The 27,571-nt window shown below is 39.9% G+C and overlaps 1 protein-coding gene across 1 annotated transcript in view; it reads left to right on the plus strand.

Annotated features, from left to right (window-relative positions):
* Positions 1 to 850: 850 nt before the first annotated feature.
* Positions 851 to 27,571, plus strand: part of LOC116401465 (cyclin-dependent kinase 14) — a gene marked incomplete at its 5' end in the record, with an annotated part of 29,402 nt that continues 2,681 nt past the window's right edge. Inside the window, 4 exons of the mRNA XM_031879873.1 lie at positions 851 to 945; positions 1,547 to 1,626; positions 5,826 to 5,920; positions 14,334 to 14,396. Of these exons, the coding sequence (XP_031735733.1) occupies positions 851 to 945; positions 1,547 to 1,626; positions 5,826 to 5,920; positions 14,334 to 14,396 (333 nt within the window). The remainder of the gene's footprint in view (positions 946 to 1,546; positions 1,627 to 5,825; positions 5,921 to 14,333; positions 14,397 to 27,571) is intronic.

Below are 27,571 nucleotides of genomic sequence, written 5' to 3' on the forward strand. Positions count from 1 at the left end.
CATAGAGCACCTCTCACCAGTCCCAACGTGCTAGACCAAAAAAAAAAATACAAAATAGATAATGGCAAACAAAAGAAAAGCTAGAACAGTCTGGTAAGTCCAGAAAAGTATAACACTTCACTACAGCCTTTAAATCCGGGAAAAGACAACACTTACCATATCCCGTGTTTTAGCGCCACCGTGACATGTGCAGAGGCCTGTTGAATCGTGTTATTTGGGTTTTATGTTATTCTACCTGCTTTGTTGTCATATAAATATATGTGACTGGTTCTTGTGAGTTTGTTCTTGTCATTGTGTTAATTACGTTGATTTTGACTATATGCATTGTCCGTTAATGAGGCAGCATCCCATCATGCTGTGTCATAATGAGGTTATTAGGAGGTGGTTCAACTGTAGTAGGACAGCACTGAAGGCCCAGGTATGAAATACACGGCTCGCCACTGGAGAGCACTTTTAACTCATGGTCATGAAGAATACACACCACATCAGTGCAGTCACGTAAAGCTTCCAGTAAGTTGGAAGTTTTAGAGTTGCGCTAGTTTCCCCTTTTCATATCAACTCATTCCCTCCGAGCTGTAGTTGTTACCTCTTTCTCTCTGAACCGTCGACAAAGGAAAGTGTCTAAAAGTTCCAAACTGACGACTAAATGAAAAGTAGTCTTCAGAGTTCTTACATACTCTCTCTCCTCCTCCTCACTGACATTACACCTCCCAGATGATCCAGTGGGGAGCTTCCACATTGTAATATCTCTCGAAGACTTGTAACGTCTCCTACAAAATCCTCAGAGACTTTTCTTTTCTGGGTTACTGAATTAATTCTTTCATATTTCCTTCCTTCTTTTTTTCTTTAGCCTACAAGCCCCAAGTTTGGAAAGGCTGATTCCTATGAGAAGCTGGAGAAACTGGGAGAGGGTTCATATGCTACAGTTTACAAAGGAAAGAGCAAGTAAGTAGAGTGTGCATGTCCAATCATGCCTTCTCCTCTCTTTTTTATAGTTCATAACTCATGCAGGCAGTGAATATTCCATTATATTATACAGGAGCAGTGCTGCAACTGAGTGAATTCATTAAATATAACAGCAATAACAGTTACACTGTGTAGTTTTTATGTAAATAATTTGTCTCCTGTCTGTAGAGCTGCAAATCCCGCACATGCAATGTCATTTCTTTTATTCTAATCACTTTCATCGATTCAATAGTTATGTCCTTTTTTTATGGTTTGGTGCTTTCCTCCCAGGTTCTGCTAATTGAATTCTAGAAAATGAAAAGTCCCCACTATGTAAATGTGTGAAACTCCACGAACTCTAATCTTCTCAGTAATGATGTTATTTCACTAGAAGAGTTTTGATTGGTGAGCTTCATTCAGTTGTAATCCTGTGGCCTTGTACCTGGTTCTCACTCCACTGCTGCTAAATTACATTTCATTGACTTAACAGTCTTCGCTGTTCTCCGGCTTCACTGATTTTAATAGATTATTTTTTCATGTCACAAAAACAAAACAAGGAGACAGGATTACCATACGTTGTTGTCTTCTGTCTTCTTGCCAGGGTGAATGGGAAACTGGTAGCTCTGAAGGTGATTCGTCTGCAAGAGGAGGAAGGGACGCCCTTCACGGCCATACGAGAAGGTAAGAGGTGCAGGAGTGTTACTCTGCTCAAATGAGTTGAGTTCAAGGAGTTCAATTTTCTTGTCAAATTTGTTACTTTGAAAGTACAAATAAACTCCTTGGCAACTATCTGAAATGTGAAGACAATGAGTAAGTGCTTTAAACTTGCAAACCCTTTCGCAGTGTGTTTTCAGTTAAACAAAACAAAACAAGATGGCGACAGACAATAAACAAGATGGTCAAAATGCCGAGCTCACAAATGGTAGTCCACAAACCAGTGTGGGATGTCACAGTGATTACATCCGCTTCCTATATAGTCAATTATTGTATCAAAGCAAAATATTGCTTGAGCAAGACTCTTAAGTGGAGCTGGTCTACAGAACTTCCTGTGGTTGTACTGTGAAGCCTGCCATAGTAATATAAGATGCTGATATCCATGTCACTATTCAAGATGTGAAAAAGTGGCCACCTCAATAATTCATAGTAAGGTCAGTAATAATCTAATATTTAGATATATAATATTTACCAGTTGTCTTTTTATATGCATAACGGCAGCACAGAGCATGTCCTGCCTCTGTGTGTACTGTCAGTCGTGTATGTGAAGCACTTGAGGCTCTTTACTTTACTGGCTGATGGACTTTAAGAAGAAACACACTCACCGCCACACACACATGACTGCCATTTGAATTTAGATGAGAAAACGATTGTCTGTTTGATCTGTGTATAATCCAGGCCTGATAAAGTGAGAGTCATCCCGGCCTCCATACACAAACACACAGACACACACAGTCCAAACTCTCCCTGTGAGCGGATCAGAAAGCCGCTTTGAAATTGAACTAATTCAGCAATTACTGAGCAGGAAGCTCCGAGCGCTGGCATGTGAGCAGCATTACAGACTGCTGCTGAATAAAGTAATATATCCAGAGAACAGGAGAGCTGTGTGTGTGTGTGTCCGTGCTTATTAAAACTGCACACACTCGTGCCCATTACTAGAGATATGGTGGGTGTATGAGTACAAGGGAGGGGTTTGGATCTTCAAACGGGTGACAGGATCTTTGAGGTACTGTAGCGCTAACCTCCTGCTTACTGCCATATCAGATTTTCTCAACAACCTTTAGGTAGTCATACAGGATGAATGCATTCATGAGGCCCCATCACTCGCCGGCTCTCTGAGGATCTGTTTCAATGTGCCCTTGGAAAATAACTTTGTGTTTGCTAAATTAATCACATTGGCAACTTTGTGAAAATCCCATTCCTGCCTCGTAATAAAAACTGCACCCATTAAGTTTCTCTCATTCTGCCCTAATGGAACTGTTCCCTGTATTTACCTTTATTGTGGGTGGAGGACACATTCTGTCATCTGTTAGTTTGCCTGCAAATTTGGTTCTGTAATGACCACAGAGAGCTTTGCAGCTTTCCTTGGCGACAGACAACTTTTCAAGTGGTGACATTGTTGGTGCCGCTGTCGCACACACTACGTGATAACAGAACAGCTTCATAGATGCTCATTTTAGAAAGGCCACCGAAAGAAAACGTGTTCTTTCTTTCTGTTATAAAGTGGACGGTGAATCACAGATTAGCGTTAGTGTTAGCTAGCAGAGCTAGCAATATGGTGCTTTCGCTAACAGCCACAAGCCAATATACAGTCCCTGACAAAAGTCTTGTTGCTTGGGTAAAAGTTGACCTTAAGTGCCCCTCAAATATATTTGTAATCAATTTTTTTTTACAAGAAATGGCTAATTTCAATCCCAACAGCTTTTGAAATAATGTTTTGGTGCCAAACGAAACTGCTGAAAAGCATTCTAACGTTCACAGCTTGGTAAAGCCCACTGAGTCAGTTTTTGCAAAGACAAAAGTCTTGTCGCCTTGTCATATGATACACCCAATCCTAGATTACAGCCTCACCTGTGATCAATAATTGATCAATCAATTAGTGGGTGTGTATAAAAAGAACCCCAGCACACCAGACCTTCACATCAACTGCAACTTGACCTCTGACAACATGCCTAAGATTCACCCTGAGACCAAAGCGTTGATTATCAAGAGGCTGAAGACCAGATCCACTGCTGAGGTGGCTGACACCTTCAATGTGTCTCAGTGTCAAGTACAAAGAATAAGAAAAAGATTTGAAGAGACTGGAGATGTTTTTGACAAGCCCAGGTCCGGCAGACCCCGCAAGACAACTGCTCGGGAGGACCGTTTGTTGGCTCGAAAATCCAAGGCCAGCCCCTTTTCCACTGCAGCAGAGCTCCACCAGGCCTGGTCACCTCAAGTCCCCGTGTCAACCAGGACAGTTTGTAGAATTCTGTCTCAAAATGGCCTCCATGGTCGAATCAGTGCCCAGAAACCAGCACTAAACAAAAGGCAATTAAAAAAACGTGTGGCATTTGCCAAGGCCCACGGCCTGCTAAAAGGATGGACGCTGGAAAAGTGGCAGAAGGTGGATTTCTCAGATGAATCTTCGGTTGAATTACATCACAGCCGCCGCAAATATTGCAGGAGACCTACTGGAGCCCGCATGGATCCGAGATTCACCCAGAAAACAGTTAAGTTTGGTGGCGTAAAAATCATGGTCTGGGGTTACATCCAGTATGGGGGTGTGCGAGAGATTTGAAGGGTGGAAGGCAATATCAATAGCCTAAAATATCAAGAAGTATTAGCTACCTCTTACATTCCCAACCATAAAAGGGGTCAAATTTTGCAGCAGGATGGTGCTCCATCGCATACTTCCATCTCTACATCAAAGTTCCTCAAGGCGAAGAAGATCAAGGTGCTCCAGGACTGGCCAGCCCAGTCACCAGACATGAACATCATTGAGCATGTCTGATGTAGAATGAAAGAGGAAGCATGGAAGACGAAACCAAAGAATCTTGATGAACTCTGGGAGGCATGTAAGACTGCTTTCTTTGCTATTCCTGATGACTTCATCAATAAATTGTATGAATCATTGTCGAACCGCATGGATGCAGTCCTTCAAGCTCATGGAAGTCATACAATATATTAAATATGGATCTCACAGCACCACTACTTAATTCACTGATGTTATGCAACATATTTTTGTATTTGAAGTAAATTATTTGTTCAATTTTCACATTACTCTCTGTAGGCGACAAAACTTTTGTCTTGCCAAAATCTGACCTTTCTGTGTTCATTAAATGATCAATCTTTCTTCAGTGAAGCAAATTTATTTTAGTATATTAAACATAATTTGGGAGGGTTTTAGCTTTCATATGAGCCATTTCTAAAACCAATGGATTAATTAAAAGTCAGGTTATAAGCTGTTGTTTCTACAAAATGGATAAGTGACAAGACTTTTGTTAGGGACTGTAGATGTTTGTGTGGATGTTTCTTTCTGTTTGTGTGTTTCCTAAATTGAAGTGAACTTCTATGAAACATAATGATATAGAATTGTAATAAAAAGGGACATGATTTCTACAAAAACAGAAGTCCCTGCCATTCTAATGTAAATATCCACAGTGTATTAGCAGCTCAAGTATTTTCAAATCCAAATCGTCACAAGGCCAAGGATTGAGGTTTTGGTTTAATGGCAACTGACTGCAGCTCTCAAATGTCTCTTGGTTTGGGGTTCTAACAGTAAAGCCTTTGTAAGAAACTGAATAGTCAAGTCACAGGTCATTACGTTTTACATGAGTTGGGCCAAATCCCTCAAATGTGTAGGCCTGGTAATAAAACATTCAAGTCTTTCAACTCTCAAGTCAAGGTTTTTAGCTGTGTAGAAGTTTCTCACGCAAATCTGACCCTCGCAAATTCTGTTAACCTTTGCTTTTGTATATCTTTACCTATTATTTGCAAAATCCTCCCTGTTCTCAATCTTTGACTCAGATGAAGCAAATCTCATGTGAATGTCTTAATACATCTGAGCCAGAATGTGCTGATCATACCAAGCCTCCCCAGTAAGACACTCTAAGCTTTGCCGGTAATGTAACCATCTCCCCAACACATCATCTCACTGCTCCACTCATTACCAATGTCCATTGCATCATAAATTTGTTGACAAATGAGTTTGAGCTGTAATCCACCCTGTGTTATCTTTCTCTGTTTGGATCGTTTCTTAATCCCCTCTAACTATGTAGCGAGGCGTACGGAGGGGCCGCGTTGCATTCTAATGATGCAGCTAATGAAGGATACAGATAACAGCAGTTCCTCTGGTATCTCAATATGTGCCTCACATTAACTCTCTGTCTGTTCCTTCTCTGCAGCATCTCTTCTGAAAGGCCTGAAGCATTCCAACATTGTGCTCCTCCATGACATCATCCACACCAAGGAAACCCTGACTCTGGTCTTCGAATATGTGGTGAGTCTGCACGTTGCCGCACTGAGATCACCCACTCGGACCCTTTATGGGTGGACAGTAGCGGTCTGAAATGAGGTTTGTTCTAAATGAAGGGAACAGGGGTCAAGGCTCGTGTCGTGGTCGTTTTGACCTCGTTGTCTGATCTCTGATTGAATTTCAGTTTTTAATACTCTGCCCACAGAAAGATGAGCAGTGGGTATTTTCACTGGCATACTGCACTTGAAGAATGATATAACAGTCTGAGCTTATTCCACCATAGGATGGAAGTGAGATGCAGTACAGCTCAATACAGGAAACCAGACAGACATTTTAATGGAAGGTTACTGTTTTACAGCAAAGTATTATTTTCTATGGACTTACTTATGGCTTATAGGAAAGCTTCCTACTAGAACATACTGTTGACAGCAGTTTAGAGACGGTAACAACTAAAATATACCAGGGATAGAGGTGGCCACTACTGGAGCTAATCAAGCTATGTTTGACACTTAAAGGTGTATTTGTAATTTGATGAGTGTCAGAAGCACAATCAAATACTGGTCCTCAGTTTAGTTTAAAGACCGACCCGTAACTGGGGTTTTTAAATGGAAACGCTCACTCAGCCGTCATCAAGAGCAGCGACGTAGGTTACCAAAGCAAGCTAATCAATAATATGAATGCCAGCAGTAGCTCAGTTAACATTAGCTGTGCTAAGTTTGAAAATAACTTTAAGAGTAAGTTCGGAAAGAGATGATATGTATATATTTTGTTTATATAACTGTATTTTGTGAGGTAACATTTCTGGTTCTGTCAATGGAGTCATGTGGCTTTGAAGAGAGCTATAGAACTTCTTCAGTTCAGAAAAGGCTATCTGATGGCGAGGTGAAGCATCTGTGGAAGCAGCAGAAAAATGTGTTAAAGCAAAACAAAACAAAAAAACTGGCCCTCCTATATTCAGTGATATTCTTTTATATTTGATGTGTAATATTTTTACCTTGAACCCAGTTCCTCCATTTCAGAAACATTTGGGTTTGTCTGTAGTCTTTGATGATAGCACTAGTCCATATTGTTCTAGCAAGCAAAAAGCAGTATGAAACTTTTTCAAATGTCGTGAAAACTGCATATGACTTTTTTTTATTCTCTTGAGCTGAAGAGTCTTTCAAAATCCTGTCCAAATCCCTTAAAGTCAGAACAATAATACTGAATTGTTGGCCAGGCCCAGGGGCAGAACATCTTCATCAGACTATCTCTACTAGATATTAAAACACACTTTTCAGCTCAGCCCCTTTCCCCTTTAAGGAAAGGGGCGTAACCCTGGTGACAGGGGGGGTTAAAGGGTGGCAGGAAGTGAATGTGAAGACATGTTTGTATGGATGGAAATAAACGGCCACAAGTAAATGGTTTCTCTCCACGCTCCTACATTGGTGACCCTGACACTCCTGGACGTTTCCAGAAGAAAGGATGTCGACGCACGCAGTTTCGCAGAAACTGCCGGAGTTTTGGGAGACGCAAGCGGCGGTGTGGTTCGCTCAAACTGAGGCGCAGTTCGCACTCAGAGACATTACAGCGGACGCGACAAGATATTATTATGTTGTGGCGGCTCTCGGCAGTTCGACAACAGGCAGAGTGGTGAGCATTCTTGAAAATCCTCCAGAGAGGGACAAGTACGATACCTTGAAAGACCGGCTGTTGAACATTTTCGGGCTTTCGGACTCTGAGCGGGCTCGCCAGTTGCTTGCTCTGAATGGCCTCGGCGACAGCAAGCCGTCGGAGCTAATGGGACTTTGTTACTGCCAAAATTGCCATTCCCCTGCTTGGCGCGGATTTCCTATGCGCTTATGGACTATTGGTGGACGTCAAGGGCCACCGCCTGATAAATGCTGTGACTTTTTATTCTTACCCATGTACATTAAGTGGCTCCTACAGTACGACTAAAAAGAGTCAGTACCTCAGCTTTTTGGACAGCAGTGATAGCTGTGAAACTACAAGGTTCAGAATAGTTCAGATCCTCTGGATCCCTTTGCATATGGATCTGCTGACAACCATTGATGGTCACATTGATATTCAGCTCAATCTTTGATCTTCAAATGCTGAGTGAGGCCAAATCTCTCAACCAGAACAAGCTTACTCAGCCTTCCACTGCTTGTTCGTTTTAATGAGACTGAAAACGGTGAGATGCCCCCTTTTGGTGGATAGAACGCTCGTCAAAGGGTCGGCTTCTCAAGGACGTTTGGTGAGACGTGATTCGAGCTCAGCAAGTCATGTTTGAACTAGAAAATGCATTTCCTGCTGAAAATGCGTTGGAATGCTGAAAGCTGAAATGAATTGCATAAACATTGCTGAAAATAGATATCCAATTTAAAAAAAATTGCAAAAAGCTTAGTAATTCAAAAAGTTTAAAGATTACAAATATGAAAAGTCATATCACTCCTCTCCTGAAAGAGCTGAACATTTTGATATTAAAATGGTTTCTGTGGCTTAAAAAATTTCATCAGTGGTGATAGTTGTAGAAGTATTATTAGTAGAAGTATTGGTAGCATTAGAATAAGTACTAGTTGTTGTAGCAGTAGTGATATTTGTAGTAGAAGTATTATTAGTAGTAGAAGTATTAGTAATTAGAAGAGGTAGTATCAGTAGTCATAGTAATAGCTGTAGTATTGGTCGTAGTATTTAATGTAACAGTAGTAGTAGTACTAGTAGCAGTCGTACTAATAGCTGTAGTAGTATTACTACTTTTAGTAGCATGAATAGCAGTAGTAGCAGTTGTAGTATAAGTAATAGCAGTAGTGGTAGTAATAATATTGATGATAGCAGTAGTAGTAATAGTAGCAACAGCAAAAGTTATAGTAGTAGTAGTATTACTATATTAGCAGCAGCAGTAGTAGTTGTCGCAGTATTAGTAAGAGCATTCATTTTGTTTAACAAAAAAAGCCTAATTTTGAGCTTGTTTAAATACAGTTAAACCATGGGGCTTTCATTTTGAAAGGGTGGGGCTGGGGGGTGGAGAGGAGACATAATCATAATGTTTGACACACATAAACAGAGGTTATTAAATGCCAGGCTTCATCACAAGCATTTCAGTTAGAATTCACTCTATTGTGTGCGTGTGTGTGTGTGTGTGTGTGTGGTCCTCTAAAAGTCTCCAAGACCTGAATGACTGTATGAGAGACACAGAGAGAGAGAGAGGAGTGTATGTGCCAGTGCCTCTCTGTGTTTATCAACATCACTAATTAGCTTAATCAGAAACACCTGTGTCCTTGCAGCCTTTTCATGGAGATAAAACAGGAAAACACCTCTCAAACAAATCCTCAAAACTCCCATAACCGTAGCTCCTATTGCTCCGATATTAATAATTGAGAGGAAGGATGAGTTGAAGAACAGATCCTGTAAAAATTGTGTCTGTAGTGTAAAAAATGTGGCTGAACTGGCGATCTAGAAATGGGGTTCTGTGGAAGATGTTTTTGAAGCAAAATTTAACATTGGTCTCTATGGAGCAGAAAGTTGGTTTTCCTCTCAATTACAGGCTTCTGTGCCAAATGTGTAAATCTGTGGGATTCCACAGTCATTTGTCTACGACAAGGACAAGATTAGCTACTTTTAAATCCAGAAATTATGCATGAAGAGTGAAGATTGTGGACACAGTAGCAAAACACAAATGGTTTTTTTCACAAGAATCTCAAGCTGCTCTTCACTCTAGCGGTGACATCACGCACTCTAAGCTGCGCAATACACACCCATTATAAAGTCAGAAAAGGACTGAAAAAATCATAAAAGTTAAATTGCTGCAGTTCAGAAAGTGTAAAAGATATAAAAATGCTGAATAATGTGGCAATAGATCAGGGTTTTCTCAACATTTTAAAGTTGAAATGGTGTCTGTAGCTGAAAATATGAGGAAGTTGAAGAGGATTTGAACATTTTCTCCATTGAAATCCCATTCAAAATAAAAATTGCAAAAAGCTTAATAATTCATGAAGCATAAGAGATAGAAATATGAAAAGTCATAGCATAAATGTCATTAAAGAGCTGAACATTTTGATAGTTGAACGGTTTCTGTAGCTTAAAATATGAAGGAGCAGAAGAGGTGGGACGGAAGAAATATAATAACTATAAAATGCATTTCCTGCTGAAAATGTGTTGGAATGCTGAAAGCTGAAATTAATTGTCAAAAGATTGCTGAAAATTAAGAAATGGGAGACTACCCATCTGAAAAATGTTGAAGCTTGAAAGCATTTAAACTGCACTGCTGAAAACCCTTCTAGTTGAAATGTCTCACTTTGGTGTCTGTAGCTGAAAGTATGAAGAAGGCTTTGAAAGTTGAAGAAGTTTAACAGGATTTGAAGATTTTCTCCATAGAGATCCCATTCAAAAGAAAATTGCAAAAAGCTTAATTCAAAAAGTTGAAAGATTACAAATATGTAAAGTCATATCACCCTCTCCTGAAAGAGCTGAACATTTTGATATTCGAATGGTTTCTGTAGCTTAAGAAAATTTCAGCGTTAGTGATATTTGTTGTAGTAGAAGTATTATTAGCAGTAGAAGTATTAGTAGCATTTGAATAAGTACTAGTTGTAGCAGTAGTGATATTTGTAGTTGAAGTATTAGTAATTAGAAGAAGTAGTAGTAGTATCAGTAGTCGTAGTAATAGTAGTGGTCGTAGTATTTAATATAACAGTAGTAGAAGAAGTAGTAGTGGTAGTAGTAGTAGTACTAGTAGCAGTCATACTAATAGCTGTAGTAGTATTAGTACTGGTAGTAGCAGGAATAGCAGCAGTAGTAGCAGTTGTGGTATATGTAATAATAGTAGCGGTAGTAATATCAGTAGTGGTAGTAATAATATTGATGGTATCAGTAATAGTAGTAGTAGCAACAGCAAAAGTTGCAGTAGTAGTAGTAGTAGTGATACCAGAAATATTAGTAGCAGTAGTGGTAGTAGTTGTCGCAGTATTAGTAAGAGCATTCATTATTTCAACAAAAAAGCCTAATTTTGAGCTTAACGTTTAAATACAGTTAATCCATGAGGCTTTTATTTTGAAAGGGTGGGACTGGGTGGGGGAGAGAGGGAGAGAGGAGACATAATCTTAATGTTTGACACACATAAACAGAGTTTATTAAATGACAGGCTTCATCACAAGCATTTAAGTTAGAATTCATTTTGTGGGGCCTTTACTTTAAAGTGGGGGGGGGGGGGGAGTCCTCTTAAAATATCTAAGACCTGAATGACTGTATGAGAGAGAGACACAGAGGGAGAGAGAGAGGGTGAGTGAGTGTGTGTGAGAGAGAGAGAGACTCTAATCTCTCTGGCAATCTTTCTCATTTGGAGATTGTCCTGTTTTATCATTTACAGCTTACATGACTATTGTCCTGCTCTGCCATGTCTTTCCTCGTCTCTCCCTCTTGTGTCACGGTGTGTGTTAATGTCACTCGAATCAGGAAACTTATCAGAATACCCATATTTGATTGGCTGAGCTGCATCACGGATATCTCTAAATCATGTGTGTGCGGCTTTTATTTTAAAATGGGGGGGGGGGTCCTCTAAAAGTCTCTAAGACCTGAATGACTGTATGAGAGAGAGGGAGAGATAGAGGAGCGCGTGTGTGTCTGTGTGTTTATCAACATCACTAATTAGCTTGATCAGAAACACCTGTGTCCTTGCAGCCTTTTCATGGAGATAAAACAGGGAAACACCTCTCAAACAAATCCTCAAAACTCCCATAACTGTAATTCCTATTGCTCCGATATTAATAAATGAGAGGAAGGATGAGTTGAAGAACAGATCCTGTAAAAATTGTGTCTGTAGTGTAAAAAATGTGGCTGAACTGGCGATCTAGAAATGGGGTACCGTGTTCTGTGGAAGATGTTTTTGAAGCAAAATTTAACATTGGTCTCTATGGAGCAGAAAGTTGGTTTTCCTCTCAATTACAGGCTTCTGTGCCAAATGTGTAAATCTGTGGGATTCCACAGTCATTTGTCTACGACAAGGACAAGATTAGCCACTTCTACGTCCAGAAATTATGCATGAAGAGTGAAGATTGTGGACACAGTGGCAAAATACAAATGTTTTTTTCACAAGAATCTCAAGCTGCTCTTCACTCTAGCGGTGACATCACGCACTCTAAGCTGCGCAATACACTCCCATTATAAAGTCAGAAAAGGACTGAAAAAATCATAAAAGTTAAAATGGGACAGTTCAAAAAGTATAAAAGATATCAAAAAGCTGAATAATGTGGCAATAGATCAGGGTTTTCTCAACATTTTAAAGTTGAAATGGTGTCTGTAGCTGAAAATATGAGGAAGTAGAAGGATTTGAAAGTTGAAGAGGATTTGAACATTTTCTCCATAGAAACCCATTGCTTAACAGCATTCCAACAATAAATAATGAGAGCAGAGGTAGGAGGTCAGTTAACCCTCCTCATAAGATCCTCCCTGGTTATTCATGTCATTGACTTTTTTTCAATTTTGATGCAACACAATTATTTGAATGTGAGGAATTACTTGCTTTTCCATTCATGAATTCAGCCTCGTGGCAAATGGTGTTCATGTCACCAAAAAGTTTAATTCCAAGTTGTGCAAATGTGGTACTACTGGTTCCATGTTGATTCATCATCATGTGTTCAGAGCTGTAATCAGTCCGAGCTGTTTTCCATACAGAGGGCATTCCGACCACAAACATCATTTCATTGTTTGCCTCTCAACACTAATGATGATTGACAGGGTGAGGGTGAAATACACAGAGAATTGTGTGGGGAAAGACAACAGTGAAATGTATTACTGAGAGGTAAAGGAGAAAGTGGGATGGACAGGCGTGTCCATGCTGGAGCATCCGTCTGAATTATTCAGCAGAGGAGGCTCCGATGATGCCGGCAGCAGTAGGAGATATTTGAGATTTTAAATTCCAGTGTGTTTTCAGAGCTACCGCTCCTCCGTCCTCAATATGCTAACTAAACACAGAGGTGAAGGGCAGGCCAGTGTAGCAATGCATGGATGGGGTCATATGAGTCAGTAGATGGAGGGGTGGCTTCTAGAGAAGCTCAGATTTTTTTAACCAATCACCTCATGTCTGAACACCACTATAAAATAAACCACATCAACCTTTAGGAGCATCATGAGGAACCCTGGGTGGGTTCTAGATGAAGCCCTTAGGAAAATATAAAGGACTTCCTGGTAGAAGCCTTTTTATAAAAATAAGTTTAATGAAAATAAATAACATTTATTTTTACAATCAACCAAATGATGGTGGAAAGGTTCTCTAGAGAGGGTTCTGGGTGGAACCATTACACCGTAGAGGGGTTTTCTTATACCCTAGTGGATTCTGGTTGGAACCTTTTACAGATGGGTTTAGGTATAACACTTTATGTTGGCCTCTAAGTAGAACCCACTGAAAAAGTTCCAGGTGGAACTGTTTCAAAAATATTCTATCGGAACCCAAAAAGGGTTCTCTGTGGTTACAAGCAGAGGAACCCTATGTGATTTAAATTAGCACCTTTATATCTTTATTTGTAATCTTACCTCCCCTGTAGAGTGGAAGCTATATCATCATTTACTTGCCAAACATTTTAAGCTTAAAAAAAACTCCTAAGTTCAATATTGTTGCATGTGAGAGAGGGACCCAACATTGTGATCGGCTTATATAAATAAGTGGTGGACACTAGTCTGCTCTGCATGTTTAACAATAGGCTATTCAAATAAATAAATGCATTACATCAATAACCACCTATTTAGTCTTTCTGCTAGTAGATAGCTAGCCAGCAAGCTATCTACTAGCAGAAAGACAGAAAGTCATGTTGGTTAAACTCTTGATTAACTACTATTCATAAGTTTCAACTCTGTGTGGACCACTGTCTACCCTTCTGACAGTGAGAGTCATTTAGAAAAACACTATTGACATGTGCTTTTGTATGCCGTGTCCAACCAGCAGATGCACTGATATGCTTCGGTACTTTTGAAGTTCCTCATGTCGGAGCCATCTATGCCAAGAGACACTACAAAGTAAATCAAAATGTCCTCACATGTGGTTTCAGGCCATGTCCCTGTGTAGTCCTCTCAGTCACTGATGGCTGATCGATGCACTAACGTTACTGTAAAATCATCCGCAGTGTAGCTGCTGAATGTTCACAAATATCATTCACTGTTTACAACACTACTAACGATAAACAGGAGGAACTACTAATTTGTGTTCAAACCAGGAGTAAAAAAAATGGCTGAGGCAGCATTGGGTGCATGAAGACAAAAGTATGTAGACAGACATGTCCGCAAAGAGCAGTTGATTTTTGGAAATATTCCCTAGAGATGTCGAATTATGGATTTATCCGCCTCGCATTTAATAGAATTGACATCCAACCACAGTAGCATTCGGTATTCTCAGACTTATCTGTCACAAGCTTCTAGACTCTTTCATGTTGCAGTATTAATATTATGCTTTCTTGCTTTTATTTCACAGCACACAGACCTGTGTCAGTACATGGACAAACACCCTGGAGGTCTCCATCCAGACAATGTGAAGGTACAGTATATTATTCTGGTCCCAAGACATGTAGTTTAATGAGCACACTATTTAAAATGCTAATAAGGTGTGGATGGAAAAAGCAGAAGCAATGTTTCCACCAGGAACAGATCAGGAGGACGACATAACAAGAAACAAGTACAGTGTAACCTTGAAACCATGAATAGAGTCATGTAAGCTAATATTTTAGCAGTCCTTCTGATCTGGTCTCCTCTAGTCCATATCAACCCACGGGGCAAGATTACATTGCAGGGTTGTACAAAATTAAATTGTTTTTGTTTTTCTGTGAAATATATCAGATAGTTTGACCTCTTCAGGCCGAAAACTGATTCAATAAAACAATCTCTGAGGAGAAAATAGCTGCTCACAGCTCAAAGTGTGACAAGGTATGACTTCATCTCAGAGGGCCACAAACCCAAATGTTTGGTCCCTTGTGGTCCAGTTGTTTAGACCATTTAGCTGTTCAGTGCGTTCTACATTTTGATGGCTCCTTTCTTATTGGCTGTTCATTGGCTGTGCATTGGTTTCCTTTCCGTCTCTGAGGAAACTTTGTACAACAAACCAGAGCAGAGACCAGAACAATGTGATTGCAGCATTAATAATATGAGCATTTGTGACTTAATTTACTGTGATGATGTGGTAACAAGCTAGCAGGACAAAAACTATCATAGTATTATAAGCATACATTATGTGATGCTGATTTAAAAATAAGAATACTGAGCTGAGTGTGTTGTCTCTCCACCACACATTTAAGCTGCATGAGTCTGATCTCACTTTAGCACAACTGTATCTGTTAAAGCAAGACACTAAAGACAAAGACATTGCTACCATAGTATATCTTCTTTCAGACTAGAGGCAAGACAATGTCTAAAACACGCATGTATTTGTCACTCTTTTCATCTGTAGATGTCTCCAAAATTCTTAAATGTCTCAATGTAAGTAATTAACTGGATCTGTTTCATTGTGATATCTATTATATCTGTAGTGTCTCCCTTTCAGTTCACACTGAGATCATCAGCCTCCACAAACATTTCTAGCATCAGCCTCATATATTTTGTAATATTTGTAGTTTTGTAGTTTGGGACTTAAACAATAATTTAGATTCATCTTGTAAAACAAACAAATATTCTGCTGTAGCTACTCAACAGTGCTGCAGTTCAGCATAATGTCACAACAATACACCAGACTAGAAAATCTAAACATTAAACAGAAGGCCATTTTAAGTCAAAGTAGATAGCCCATGAAAACATTAAAGAACATAATGGAACAGAAAATATTGTGGCCTGGCTACACAGAGATGAACCCGTTCAGATCTCCAACCCTTTTCCAATGGACGTGCCTTTTCTAGGATGTCTGAGATCTGTGATTGCTGTCATTTGACTCCACCCATATGCACAAACCTACTTGATTAGATGTCTTTAAACCAACCGCAGTGTTCCACATCATCTACAGTGGACTGCAGGTAGAGCCACACCTGCTTCTTCAGAAAGATGGCCGTCTGAGTGGTGTAAGGCACATTTCAACCTTTTAATCATTTTGTCCATAATTTTCCTTTAATGTATGTTTAAAGTAAACATGAGATGTTATTATACGTATACATGTCAAATTATCGTATGAAAGATTTGTAGTTTTTAGTCAGGATTTTTTTCAAAAACATCCGTCCATTTGACCTGTCAGGGAGTCACAGAAAGGGAAATTAATAGGGACTGTTCTGAAGTGACTTCCTACCGATGCGATCATCTTAGAATGCATCCTATGGATTATGTACACAGAATATTCAACTCAAGAGGCTTTAAACATATTCTATTCTATAGATACTTCGGAAATCCATGATATTCTGAGTGGTGACGACAAGGCTGATGCGAAATGCAGTGTCCTGCTGATTGTATTTGGACTTACATGAAAGTTAACAAAACAGTAGTGCCATTTGCTGTTACTTGAACACTTTAATTTAACACTGTTTTCATTTTAAGTTCGTCTGTAACTTTAGATTGTAGTGTGAAGCATTCATGGTAATGTTTAACCTGATTGTCATGAAGTAGCTCTGGACAGATCATTTATACTAATGCCCACTGACGTGGTTTGAAAATCCACTGTTATCTAACTTTTGCTCTCCAAGGATCTTAGTTTGCACATATAGATCAGAGAAGTCTTTTTCTCATGGTGTGCCCACAAACCCTTTCAATAAGTTCAGTGTTTGGGCCGCTGTAATTATAGAATCATGCTTACATCCACGCTTATCAGTAGGTGGAGCTATGACTATGAGTTAATATTGGCATGCAGAAGTCCTAAAGCCAAGACGGTCAACAAGCATGTCAAGTTTGGGACAGTTTTGACAAAGTACAGTCGAGTTACAACAGCTTGATGGATGATGGCGAACCATGTAAAATGGCCATCACACCACATCCATGTTGTTCGACGAAACCTCAAGCTTTTAGTAACTTTTAATCGCTAAGGTCTTTAGATTGTTCTGACCAAATTTTAAGCTGATCGGATTAATTCCCTAGGAGTTCGTAGTACAGCACCTGGAAATGGAAAAAAAAATCGCCACGGCAACGGCGTTCGACGAAACATCAAAAGCTTCATGAACTGGCATTATGAACTTCTTATATTTGTGTGGAACTAATTTGATATTGATTTGATTTACCTACTAAGAGAAACAAGCCAAAGTATAAAGACTTTAACTTCCTGTTACCAGTAGGTGGCGCTATGACTATGATTCAAAATTGGCCTGCAGATGTCTTCAGGCCTGGAGTCTAATCAAACATGTGAAATCTGGTAAAGATCTGATGATGTGGAGTCGAGTTGCATCAGTTTATTCGTTCATGGCGAAGGATCGAAATTCGCTGAGCCGCCACGTCGCCGCCCTTCAACAACTTCTTACAATCTTCACAATGAAGCATTATCAAGGTCTTAAGGCTGTTCTGACAACATTTTAGAGGGATCTGATTAATCTGTGAGGAGCAGGATGTCAAAGTACACAACTTACAACTTCCAGTTGCCACTAGGTGGCGCTATTACTATGATTCTAAGTTATCATATAGATGTGTTCCGGGTCAGGATGTTATGACATATGAGAGATTTGGAGCAGATTCGACAATGTACGGCCGAGTTACAACAACTTCCTGTTTCGCGGCGAATGGTGTTTTTTTGACCCCACGCCACGGACACATAGTTCGATAACTTTTTGATCTTTGAGTAACTTTTCACTGCCAAGGTCTCAAGAGCATACTGACCAAATCTGAAGTTGATCGGGTTAAATCTCTAGGAGAAGTTCGTTAAAGTATGACGCCTTGAAACGGTCCAAAAACGTCATAGAATTAAAAATGGCCGACTTCCTGTTTGGTTTAGAGAAAAATTCCAAGAGGATTTTTTGTACGTCCCATCATGATCCACATACCTACCAAATTTCAGACAGCTAGGTGAAACCCGATGTTGTGGCTACTCAATAGGGGGCGCTATCGAGCCAATATTTCATACCGCAGCTGGACACCCCAATCAGACTGCAATTTTCGCAAATTCTGGCTTGCGTGCCAAATTTCACAAAATTCCCAGTATCCCAAGCACCTCCTTTTTGCGATGAAAGCAGAAAAGTAATAATAAACATTAGAATAACAATAGGTCCTCCGCTCCGACTACGTCGGTGCTCGGGCCCTAATAATAAACATTAGAATAACAATAGGTCCTCCGCTCTGACTACGTTGGTGCTCGGGCCCTAATAAACAATCGAATAACAATAGGTCCTCCGCTCCGACTACGTCGGTGCTCAGGCCCTAATTAAGGATTATTCCGAGGTGTTGCTTGGCACCCGCTGACTTTGTGGCTTTTTGGTGAGACGACTGAGCTGTGCTTTCTAATCTGTTGATAAGGCTCATGGCCCTGTTCCTGTGCAGTCATATAACAGAGGCTACACGGGAACTACTCAGCATGAAAACAATGGTTTTAATAATCTGCCACACTGAGGATGGCACCTCTTTTCTTTTGGTATTGTCAAGGAAAGGCAGTAACATTAAAGCTAGGGTGGGTAATGCATTTTGTATGCATTTACATTGTCTTTACATACTGACAGCAATCAACAAATCAAATGATCTACAAAAAAAAGGAAAAGTGACAGCCAGTGACAGCCACAGGGCTGTCACTGGACTTGTGAGGCGGTCCAATCAATTAATTTGGAATTAAATGATATTTAACAAGGTATATAAGGATATTTTAAGTTTATTACTTATTCTTAGCTTCAACTATAAATTTCCCTTTTTGGTCCCAATAGCCATACAGACCTCATTGCTTGATACAACACTTGATTAGCATTTCTTAATTTCCATGCAATGGGTCAAATTGACCCCTGTAAATTTAATTCAGAAAATATAACTTTTAACCAAATATATCATCAAAAACACTGTGAACATTTGCAATCAGTATGTATTCTTCCAAGTTCCCTTTACTACACTTGCCTGCACTATTAGCCTTTACAAAAGTGAGATGACAATACTGATACCAGCATCATGTCCCTGCTTCTAGTAGAGAGCTAGAACATGTATTTTTTTAGCCGAGCTGGAATAAGTGAGAAACAGCTAGCCTGGCTCTGTCCATAGTGGAGAAGTGAAATCCTACAGATGCCTTCAAAACTAGTTCACACAATGAATCTGGTTTGCTTGAAACATTAACAGAAAGGTACTATTTGGACTTTGCATGCTGTAATTGTGTCTTGTATGCACAGTAACATTGAGGTGTCAATGTTGAGTGAGGTTGCCAGGTTTGGTATTACTATACTGAGCATAGACCAAAAAAAAACCTGTGCTCACTGACTGCATCTGGCAACATCTGGCCCTCTCGCTCGGAACATTGCAGAGAAGTGCAGTTCCAACACAAAACCACAAGTTACAGTTCAGATCAATCAAAAGAGATACAGATTGTTTTTAAGTTTTTACAGACACAAGATCCATATCAAATTGTGTTTTTTCTTTTTTGAAACGCTCATATCATCCATTTTGAGGATATCATCAAGTGTCACAGCGTTTATGGGTGTTTCAGTTTTTGACCTCAAACACAAGCACCATGAACGTGGTTAATGTCTGTTATTAGTGCGTTGTATGACTGAGGGAGTGCAGTCACTCAGCCATCCTTCTATTTACTAATCAGAAACCTAGAATTAGTGCCTCAACTGGTGCTAGATCAAATTAACATGTAGAGACACACACTCGGACTCTCACTGCTGATGTAATTATTGGTCAAGGACCAGAGAGGTGTGTGTGTGTTCCTGTAGTTTAAAATGTAAACTGAACTGAAGTTTCTGCTTGAACCCGAGGATCCAGAGTAAAATCTATCGGAAACTATCTTGTTGTGCTGCACCATTAGGTCTTCTCGCCCCATGTACTCAAACTGCAGTTTGTTAGCGGCGTTGCTGTAATTGAACACAAGTGAGTATGACCTCATCCAGACTGCTGCTGAAGTGCTCTTCTTATTAGATTATATGCAGTCAGCTGGATGGCCGTGTCTCAGTGACATCTCCATAGATCAATGGGAAAGTGACACCCACAGACCGTGTCTACAAGCCAAATAACAGCTTGTGTTTGCTCTCACAATCCCATTACAAGGGAAGCTACTGATAGCACATCATAGTGTCATGTCAATATCAGTGACGGGCATCGCAGCAAGCATCTGACACGTGGTGATTGGGCTTGGCTAGTTGCTGATGTGCACCTCAACAGAGATATGCATTCCACCATCTATATGTCTCTATAATACTTGATATAGAGCACTATATGTCAATGAGTGAGCATACACTTAAACTGTGTAAAAAGCTCTGTAAAACATTTGGGGTCCACCTCAATCCAAAACCACATTTCAAAACCCAGCACATGAATTGCTGGTTGATAAATGTAACTGATGATGTAACTGAACTTTAAAGACACCACCAGGTTACATTAACCAGGGACAACACCAAACACCACTGGAGGATGTGAATAATACATCAACTCCACTGTTAAGAACATTATTTTCATCAACGCATATACAGTAGGCTGTTTAACACTAAACTACGCCCATTTTCAAGAAACGGCTCCAATAGAGGACCAACTACCAGGATCCTATTGACCCAGAGCAGCATCTGAGGGGAATCATTGTGTAGCCTAAGCTACTGTAAGATATGTTATTGAGTTTCCCTTTAGAGAAATGTGAGTGCATTTCAGTTCTCTCTGGTAAACAGTTTTGCAGTGAATATGCCTAGGGCTTTTATTGTGAAAGGTAAGGGCGGAAAGAGTGGACCTAGTCTGCGCTGCCTTTGTCTATGGAGCAGCTCCGGTCTTTCTAGTTGATGACATCACAAGTAACATATTGGAATTCTTCATCTAGGTGGTGTTCCCCTTTAATAAGGTGGGGGAACCACTGCGGAGTTACAAGATAGAAATAGAAATTAAGCAACTTAAGAAGTTTAGTTTGGTGAAATTGATCACAACCCATAGACATATTATACAACATGAGAGACAAGCAGAGGTTGATTTTCTTTTAAGGAGTCACAAATCAAAATAATGGTTAAGATCGCGGCTTTAATCGTGCCCTACATTTACATTGAAATTCTGAGCTGGGAATGACACCACACTTTCTTAGCAATACCTGTAATAACAACACATATAATATCAATAATAATGCACATAAAAACACAGTAGCAACATGTCCCCAGATAGAAGTTTGACAATACTGAGTGTGTGCGATTTAATGAAACACAAATAAGACATAAACAGTATACAGCTTTCATAACTGTTAATGCACGGAGCGGCCATCTTGGATTTTGAGGTCTGGGTTGTTGAGCTTCTTCCAACTTTTCGTGTTAGAAATACCTAATAACCCTAACTTCAGTGGCATAGTTGAAATGTCTGGCTAGCAACTTTGAAAGTCCGACTTCTCAGTTCAAATGGAACGGACCAAAACACTTACTGGATAAATGGAAATTATATCGACCCATTTACCACATTGTGCCATTGTCTGTCATTTGTCCATCTGCCTCAGGTGAAACAAATTGTACACTCTGCTATAATGGAACGTGTCTGAAGTTAGCACTTTTTCATCAGTTTGTTGGCACCATCCTGGTGGTTAACAATTCCTGACTTTATGAGTTGAGTTGTGCATGCACCACAAGACATTTTTGCCACAATAAAAGTCCCTTATAATGTCTGGGGACGATGCACCCTAGAGGATACACTTTGTTTCTCATCTAACTGATGAGCATCTAAACTGTGGTGTTTCAGTAGTCCTATAGTTACACAAAGAGGCCCTGCAGAACTACACAGCTGCTCATTAAAACATCAGCCAAAGGCAATTCTGGGCATATCTGGAACTTAACAGTCCTCAGTGGCCAGTGCCACAGTGCAGGTTGATGCTTTCTCTTGATTCAGCCCATTAAGGACATCACTGTACAGATGCTTAGTGGAAAAGTTGAGGGCTCTTTCCAAGCCTGCAGGCAGATGGTGGACCGTTTTCACTCCATTTAACACTCCTTCATTTTAGCTCTCCCTCACTGATTTCACCACTTTTTCCCATTTCAGCAAAACACTGCTTTGGAGTTTTGTCAACGAAGCCAACAGTTTGTTTTTTAAGTAATTTTCAATGTTGGATTCCTCTGTGCTATGATGGTCTGAATCTTAAATCTATTATTGATACAGTTTGAACTCAAATATAGAGCATTTACATTTTAGCAGGCCAAAGCAGCTCTTGTTGATCATTGTCTCTGTCTGTCAGTAGGTAGTTCAAGACCACCATCACAACACAAAATGTTGCAATGCCTAAAATTATCTATTTTTACCTGAGAAGCACCTGTTGTGGCTGTGCAAATTAGGACCGTTATTTTGAAGAAGCAAAGGCGGAAGTAGCATGACGTAGTAGAGAGGTGAGGGTGGATGCTTGGCTTTGCACAGCATGAGGTTTTGACATGTTTCCTACCAACCAAGGGCCAGTTTTTTCAGCGTTGTTCATTGAGGAGCCACCTTAGCTTTATATGTGCTGTGGAGACCCAGGCCTGTATGTTGCATTTGTTGTTTGTTAGAGTATTTTATTTGTTTTCAGAATAAAGCAGGTTTATAAAACTGGTTATTTTAGCATGCATCTGATGGCACATGCCATTTTCTCCCATTAGTAAATTTGGACCAATAGAGGTAAAGCAGCTTATGTTAATACCTATTTCACAAATAGAAATGAGTGACTCATATATTGTTTGTTTTTCACTACAAGCCTGCAGATGAAATTGGTCTGTTATCCACACATGATACAGTGACCTGCTTCATTTGCAGTTGGAATGTGCAAATTCCAACTTCACATTGGAATTTGCAAAAGACCTTGTAAAAGATCACATCGACACATCATGATATTTGTTTAAGAGACGCTAATCATTGTTACGTCATGTTTATTTGGATTACGGTTACATTGGTATTTACAGCAGATTCATGAAAAATCATGTCAAAGTTTGATGCAGCCTATCGGGAAAACTTGGAGATCATATATTTTAGTTTGAGGTCCAGATTTGGAGCACGAGCCACTACTGCTTACTATTGATCTATAGTAGCCATCTACATGATTGAAACAATATTTGGTACATAGATTTTCCTGTAGTGTCACCAGCAGGTTGACATTTGTGGTTTTGACCACCAACCATTGAAATTTGAAAATAAATTAAATTTGGTTCAGACATTCATATCCCCAAATGTTAACTTTTACTAATTTAAGTGACTCCTGACTTTTTCATCCATCATCAGGTCAAAATTGCAGTTGTCCAATACGGTCCTATGGTATATGACCAAACACATTTTCATCAACCTCAGCTAGTACTTTTGTTAAGTGTTTATTATCTCCGGCTGTAAATGTCGTATGACAGCGGTGCAGAGCGGTGGCCGTGAGCTAACCAGTGGGGCACGCTCACATGCACTAACATGCACTAAAAGGCATGCACGGCCGGCCGGGCAATGTCAACAAAGCAAGGAGAAGCTCTAATACCAACACACACACAGATGGAGAACGACTTCATTCTCGGCTCAGATAGACATTACTCCACTATATCTTAGGTAGACAGAGCAGGTCGCCCACTGATCACAAGCTTGGCAGTCCATCAGAAAAGCGCATAAGTCCATTTACCATTCATGATATTATTAATTGTTACCAAGATCAAACCTTATATCCGTTGATGACCTGACTGTTTCTGCATCATCAGGACAATTTCATACGTAAGCCTACACGAGAAATATCAACGTAGTGTGCAAAGTGTCTTTAAGTTTACTGAGCATGTTTGTGTTGTGTGAATAAACTTTACATATACATTACTGATAGGGCTCTTGGAATTTAAACATTTTAGTAAGTATGTTCTCTCGATTTGCCTTTTTGTAATGCCACTAGTGGGACTTTTGTTTTGTCCCAGATCAGTCAGTCTTCATGTCTGCCAATCGTGAAGCTTATGAGCTAGTGTGTTCCATATTAACATCTTCTCTTCCTGTGTTCTGTGCCGTTTTGCTTTGTTTTTGTGTTTGTCCTGGTGAACCACACCGTGCTGCTGTCACTTTGATGCATTGCCTCATCCCTCTGCTGCACATTGGATATCAGACAAAAGAGCCCAATTCCACTGCATTCTAGGATAGACACCTCAGAGCCGACCAAATCCACACACCTTTCCTTATTCCTTATCTGGGTCCACTACTTTATCATTTGAAAGACGGGGTGTGTGTTTATTGGTTTGCTGATGATGGATTGTTGTTCCTGCAGTAGGGTCACTCCTCAGCTGATAGATTACAATAATGGTTGATTTAACTACCATCACACTGTTTATTTCCCTGCAGTTATGAACTAATAATGCATCATGATTAACAGACACATACACTAGAGATCCTGCAGGGCTTTTCTCTTCATTGAAAGACCCATACACTCTGAATCTCAATGTGTGTCATTAGCTAGTTTTACTGTAGCAGGCTTTCAGGGTTCTATAGTCCAGGGGAAGAAAAGTCATTGGAGCATTTCCAACTATTAGATTAGCATTAACTTCTCTTGGTCGAGTACAAACAATGAGACACTGTATTGAAATTAAAAAGTATAAAAAGTCAAATATACAAGCTTGTATATTTTGGGAGGGAAGCAAAGTCCCAGAGCGCATTGCAGTAGGAAACATCCAATCACTGCGCTTAAAATCCTGTTGCTATGCAGCTAATGACAGGGTAAACTTAGACATTAATGGGGCACTCCACTGATTATACATACACAGATCAGTTTAGTCTTCATCAGGATTACCAATCAGCCTGCTAAAACAGTCGAGGACCTCGAGACGAGCTCTGCTGAGACTTGGAGACACGTCTCTAATAGAAAAGCTGTGATACAAACCTGAGGTGTTTTCATTGTCTTCTCCATGGCAACTGTGAAATATATTCATAAGCACTGTAGTATTTACTGACATCAGACATCACAAACTTATTGAGAAGATCTTGAATTATTTATGAACCATGTTCCTTTCACAACCCTGTGTATCGATGAGTCCTCAAGTAGATCTGTATTTCTTTGTTAAGGAACATTTAGGTTGTTATCTGAATTAAATTGCCACCATCACTGCAGTGGCAATGTGATTGTGAGCAAGTGCAATACTGCTGTAATTTATGTAAAAGATGTCACTTAGTGCAGAATCTGGGCTTTTAGATTGAATTACAGACACATTGACTTTTCCACTGCCACCTTTCCTGCCAACACGTTCTCCCTTTCAACTCGTCAAACACGGCAGCTTGGTCAGTGGCCCTACGCTTCAAACTGTGACAACATAAACCTCTAGCCTGAGTTTTGCACACCTCACCATGCATACACTCTTTTCAAAATAAACTTTTAAATGTTTTAACAGGAAACTACCTGGTTAGGTTTAGGCAAATTATGTTAAAAGATTGTGGTTTAGGTTAAGATAAGTGCATTTTTTAACATAACTATATGCATTATGTATGTGACTACATTATAAACTTGATCTCGTAACATTACATAATGTTATGTTCCATAAAGTGAGTGATGTAGTGAGGTTACGTGGCTTAAAGTACTCCAAGTCGATTTTTGGTTTCACAAGGACACGAACAGCGGTCTCCTGGGTGAACGTCCTTTTGTATTCACTCTTTTCTCCCGCCGTAACTACGTAGAGCGAAATTATTTGACCAAGCTGCCGTATTTGATGAGTTTACAGGTGACTTTTTTCACCTATTAGTCCATTTTCCAGCTCGCTCCGGGGTCGATTGGTGCGGTCACATCTTTAACAGCAGGGTTCCTTTCAATACGTTTGCCCAGATGGACATCTCATAGTCACTTATTACACTTCTCTGGCAAGCAGATGTCTAAGGTGTCAACGAGCCAAATGTTAACCACTGGCCATACTGAGCCTGTCTGAGTATGAATCTACGTAATTCAGCTTGAAGATTGGCATTCAGAATTATTTGTATTATTATAGTCAGAACAGTGCGTCTGAATTGCCTCCTCAAACGGCTCTCAGCACTTCACGTTTCCTCAAATATTAGAATGCAAATGCGCCGTTCCAATTGAAGCAGAACAATAAAAAGCCTTTTTGAGAAAGGTTTGATTTTTGAATTAAAGAGCTGACTGAAGAGAATGAAAGTGATTTTTTTTTTTTTTTTCGTTTCATTACCGTGCAGTTGCACTCTCAACAAGGCAAGGGCTTTTCAGAACTCTATTTGATATACATGAGTAAGCACACATTTCCCATGCTAATTTTCTGCCCTGCAGTTCATCTCTCACCCGCCGAGTGCAGGAATAGTAAACTGTTGACCCGGTGACTCCAGATGCCAGACAGGGCCCGTTCCTGATTGGGCTCCACGGTGCTTCAATCTGCTTAATTGGCCGGGACATTAGTATCAGAGTGAGCAGAGAAATGAGAGGGGAATGCTGGAATTGAAAAAAAAAAAAAATTTTGAACGGTGGATTCGTGCACGCCTCATTATTTGTTGATTGACACATCTGCAGGGGGGGGGGTGAAGAACTGCCAGATCTCAGAAGGAAAACAAAACAAGTTTGATGTAGCTCTGACTTTGGATATATTAGGATTTTGTTGATCTTCATTTTTGAAAGCTCTTACCGACAGCAGCACTACACTTCATGCAGCATGCATATATTAAAAGCTAAACTTGTTTTGTGGATGCGGTTTGGGTACATGAGCTCTGGAGGCAGGTGGAGGAGCTGTGTTTGATTCCAGCAGTAGGATAATTGGCTGTCAGCAAAAGGGCATTAGTGCATTTCATGGGTTTATTTGTTTTAGGAATGAATTTGTTCCGTTATATTTCTCATCCAGTTGCTTTCTTTAAAGTACTTTAACTGTTTTACAGAAGAACTAATTGTTTTTGATCTGCAGTTTTTTCAGCTAACTTCCCTTAAAAGCACACGTGAGCATGCAGCACACAAGAGTTTTGCTGAAATGCATCATTTCAACAGAGAGACAGTGAAACACTAACATCTGGATTCTTTTCCAGAGGCTAAAAAGAATGTTTATTACAAATCACCATCTCCAGCAAGCGCATAGGTTAAACTTCATCAGCTGGAAAAAAAAAAAAAAAAAAACCTTCGGCGAGTCAAATGTAGAGGACAGAGACATCATTTAGTGATTAAAGGTACCATGGTGTTAAAAACATTAGAAGAGATGGTAAGTAGATTGCATACACCAGCATGATATTTTGTGGCCACCTGGGGGCAGTGGAAGAGCCTCTGAACATAACTCTGACATATTTTCACTTTCCAAAGTTGTTTTACCGAAGTAATAGATTTATTTATCGTGGATAACTGATGGTATACCTCAGGAAAATGTCTTTCAGAAATACTGGTAAAGGAGAGACTGCATTGAGTGAGAGACTGCATTGAGTGATACATAAAAAAAGAAGTAAAATCAAGTACAAAGTTATCAATATTACAGGACACAGCTTTCTCTGCTTGATAGCACATAAGGGACATGGAAAAACATCATTTGGTGAGGGACAGAAATGTGTATTTTTCCTATCCCTCTGGGTCAAAGTTCACTGATTCTAACTTTTCCTCCCGCGCTGGCTCCTGCTGTCAGCAGTCCTGTCATGCTCTGTGCAATCAATGCGCCGCCCTTCACAGAAACTGAAAAGGAGGCAGAGCCCAGCTCAGCTCCGTATGTCTGCTGTGATTTCAGCTCAGACTGTCACACCTCC

The sequence above is a fragment of the Anarrhichthys ocellatus genome, unplaced genomic scaffold, assembly GCF_004355925.1.
Source record: "Anarrhichthys ocellatus isolate YVR2014 unplaced genomic scaffold, GSC_Weel_1.0 scaffold465, whole genome shotgun sequence".
In the NCBI taxonomy this organism is placed as follows: Eukaryota; Metazoa; Chordata; class Actinopteri; order Perciformes; family Anarhichadidae; genus Anarrhichthys; species Anarrhichthys ocellatus.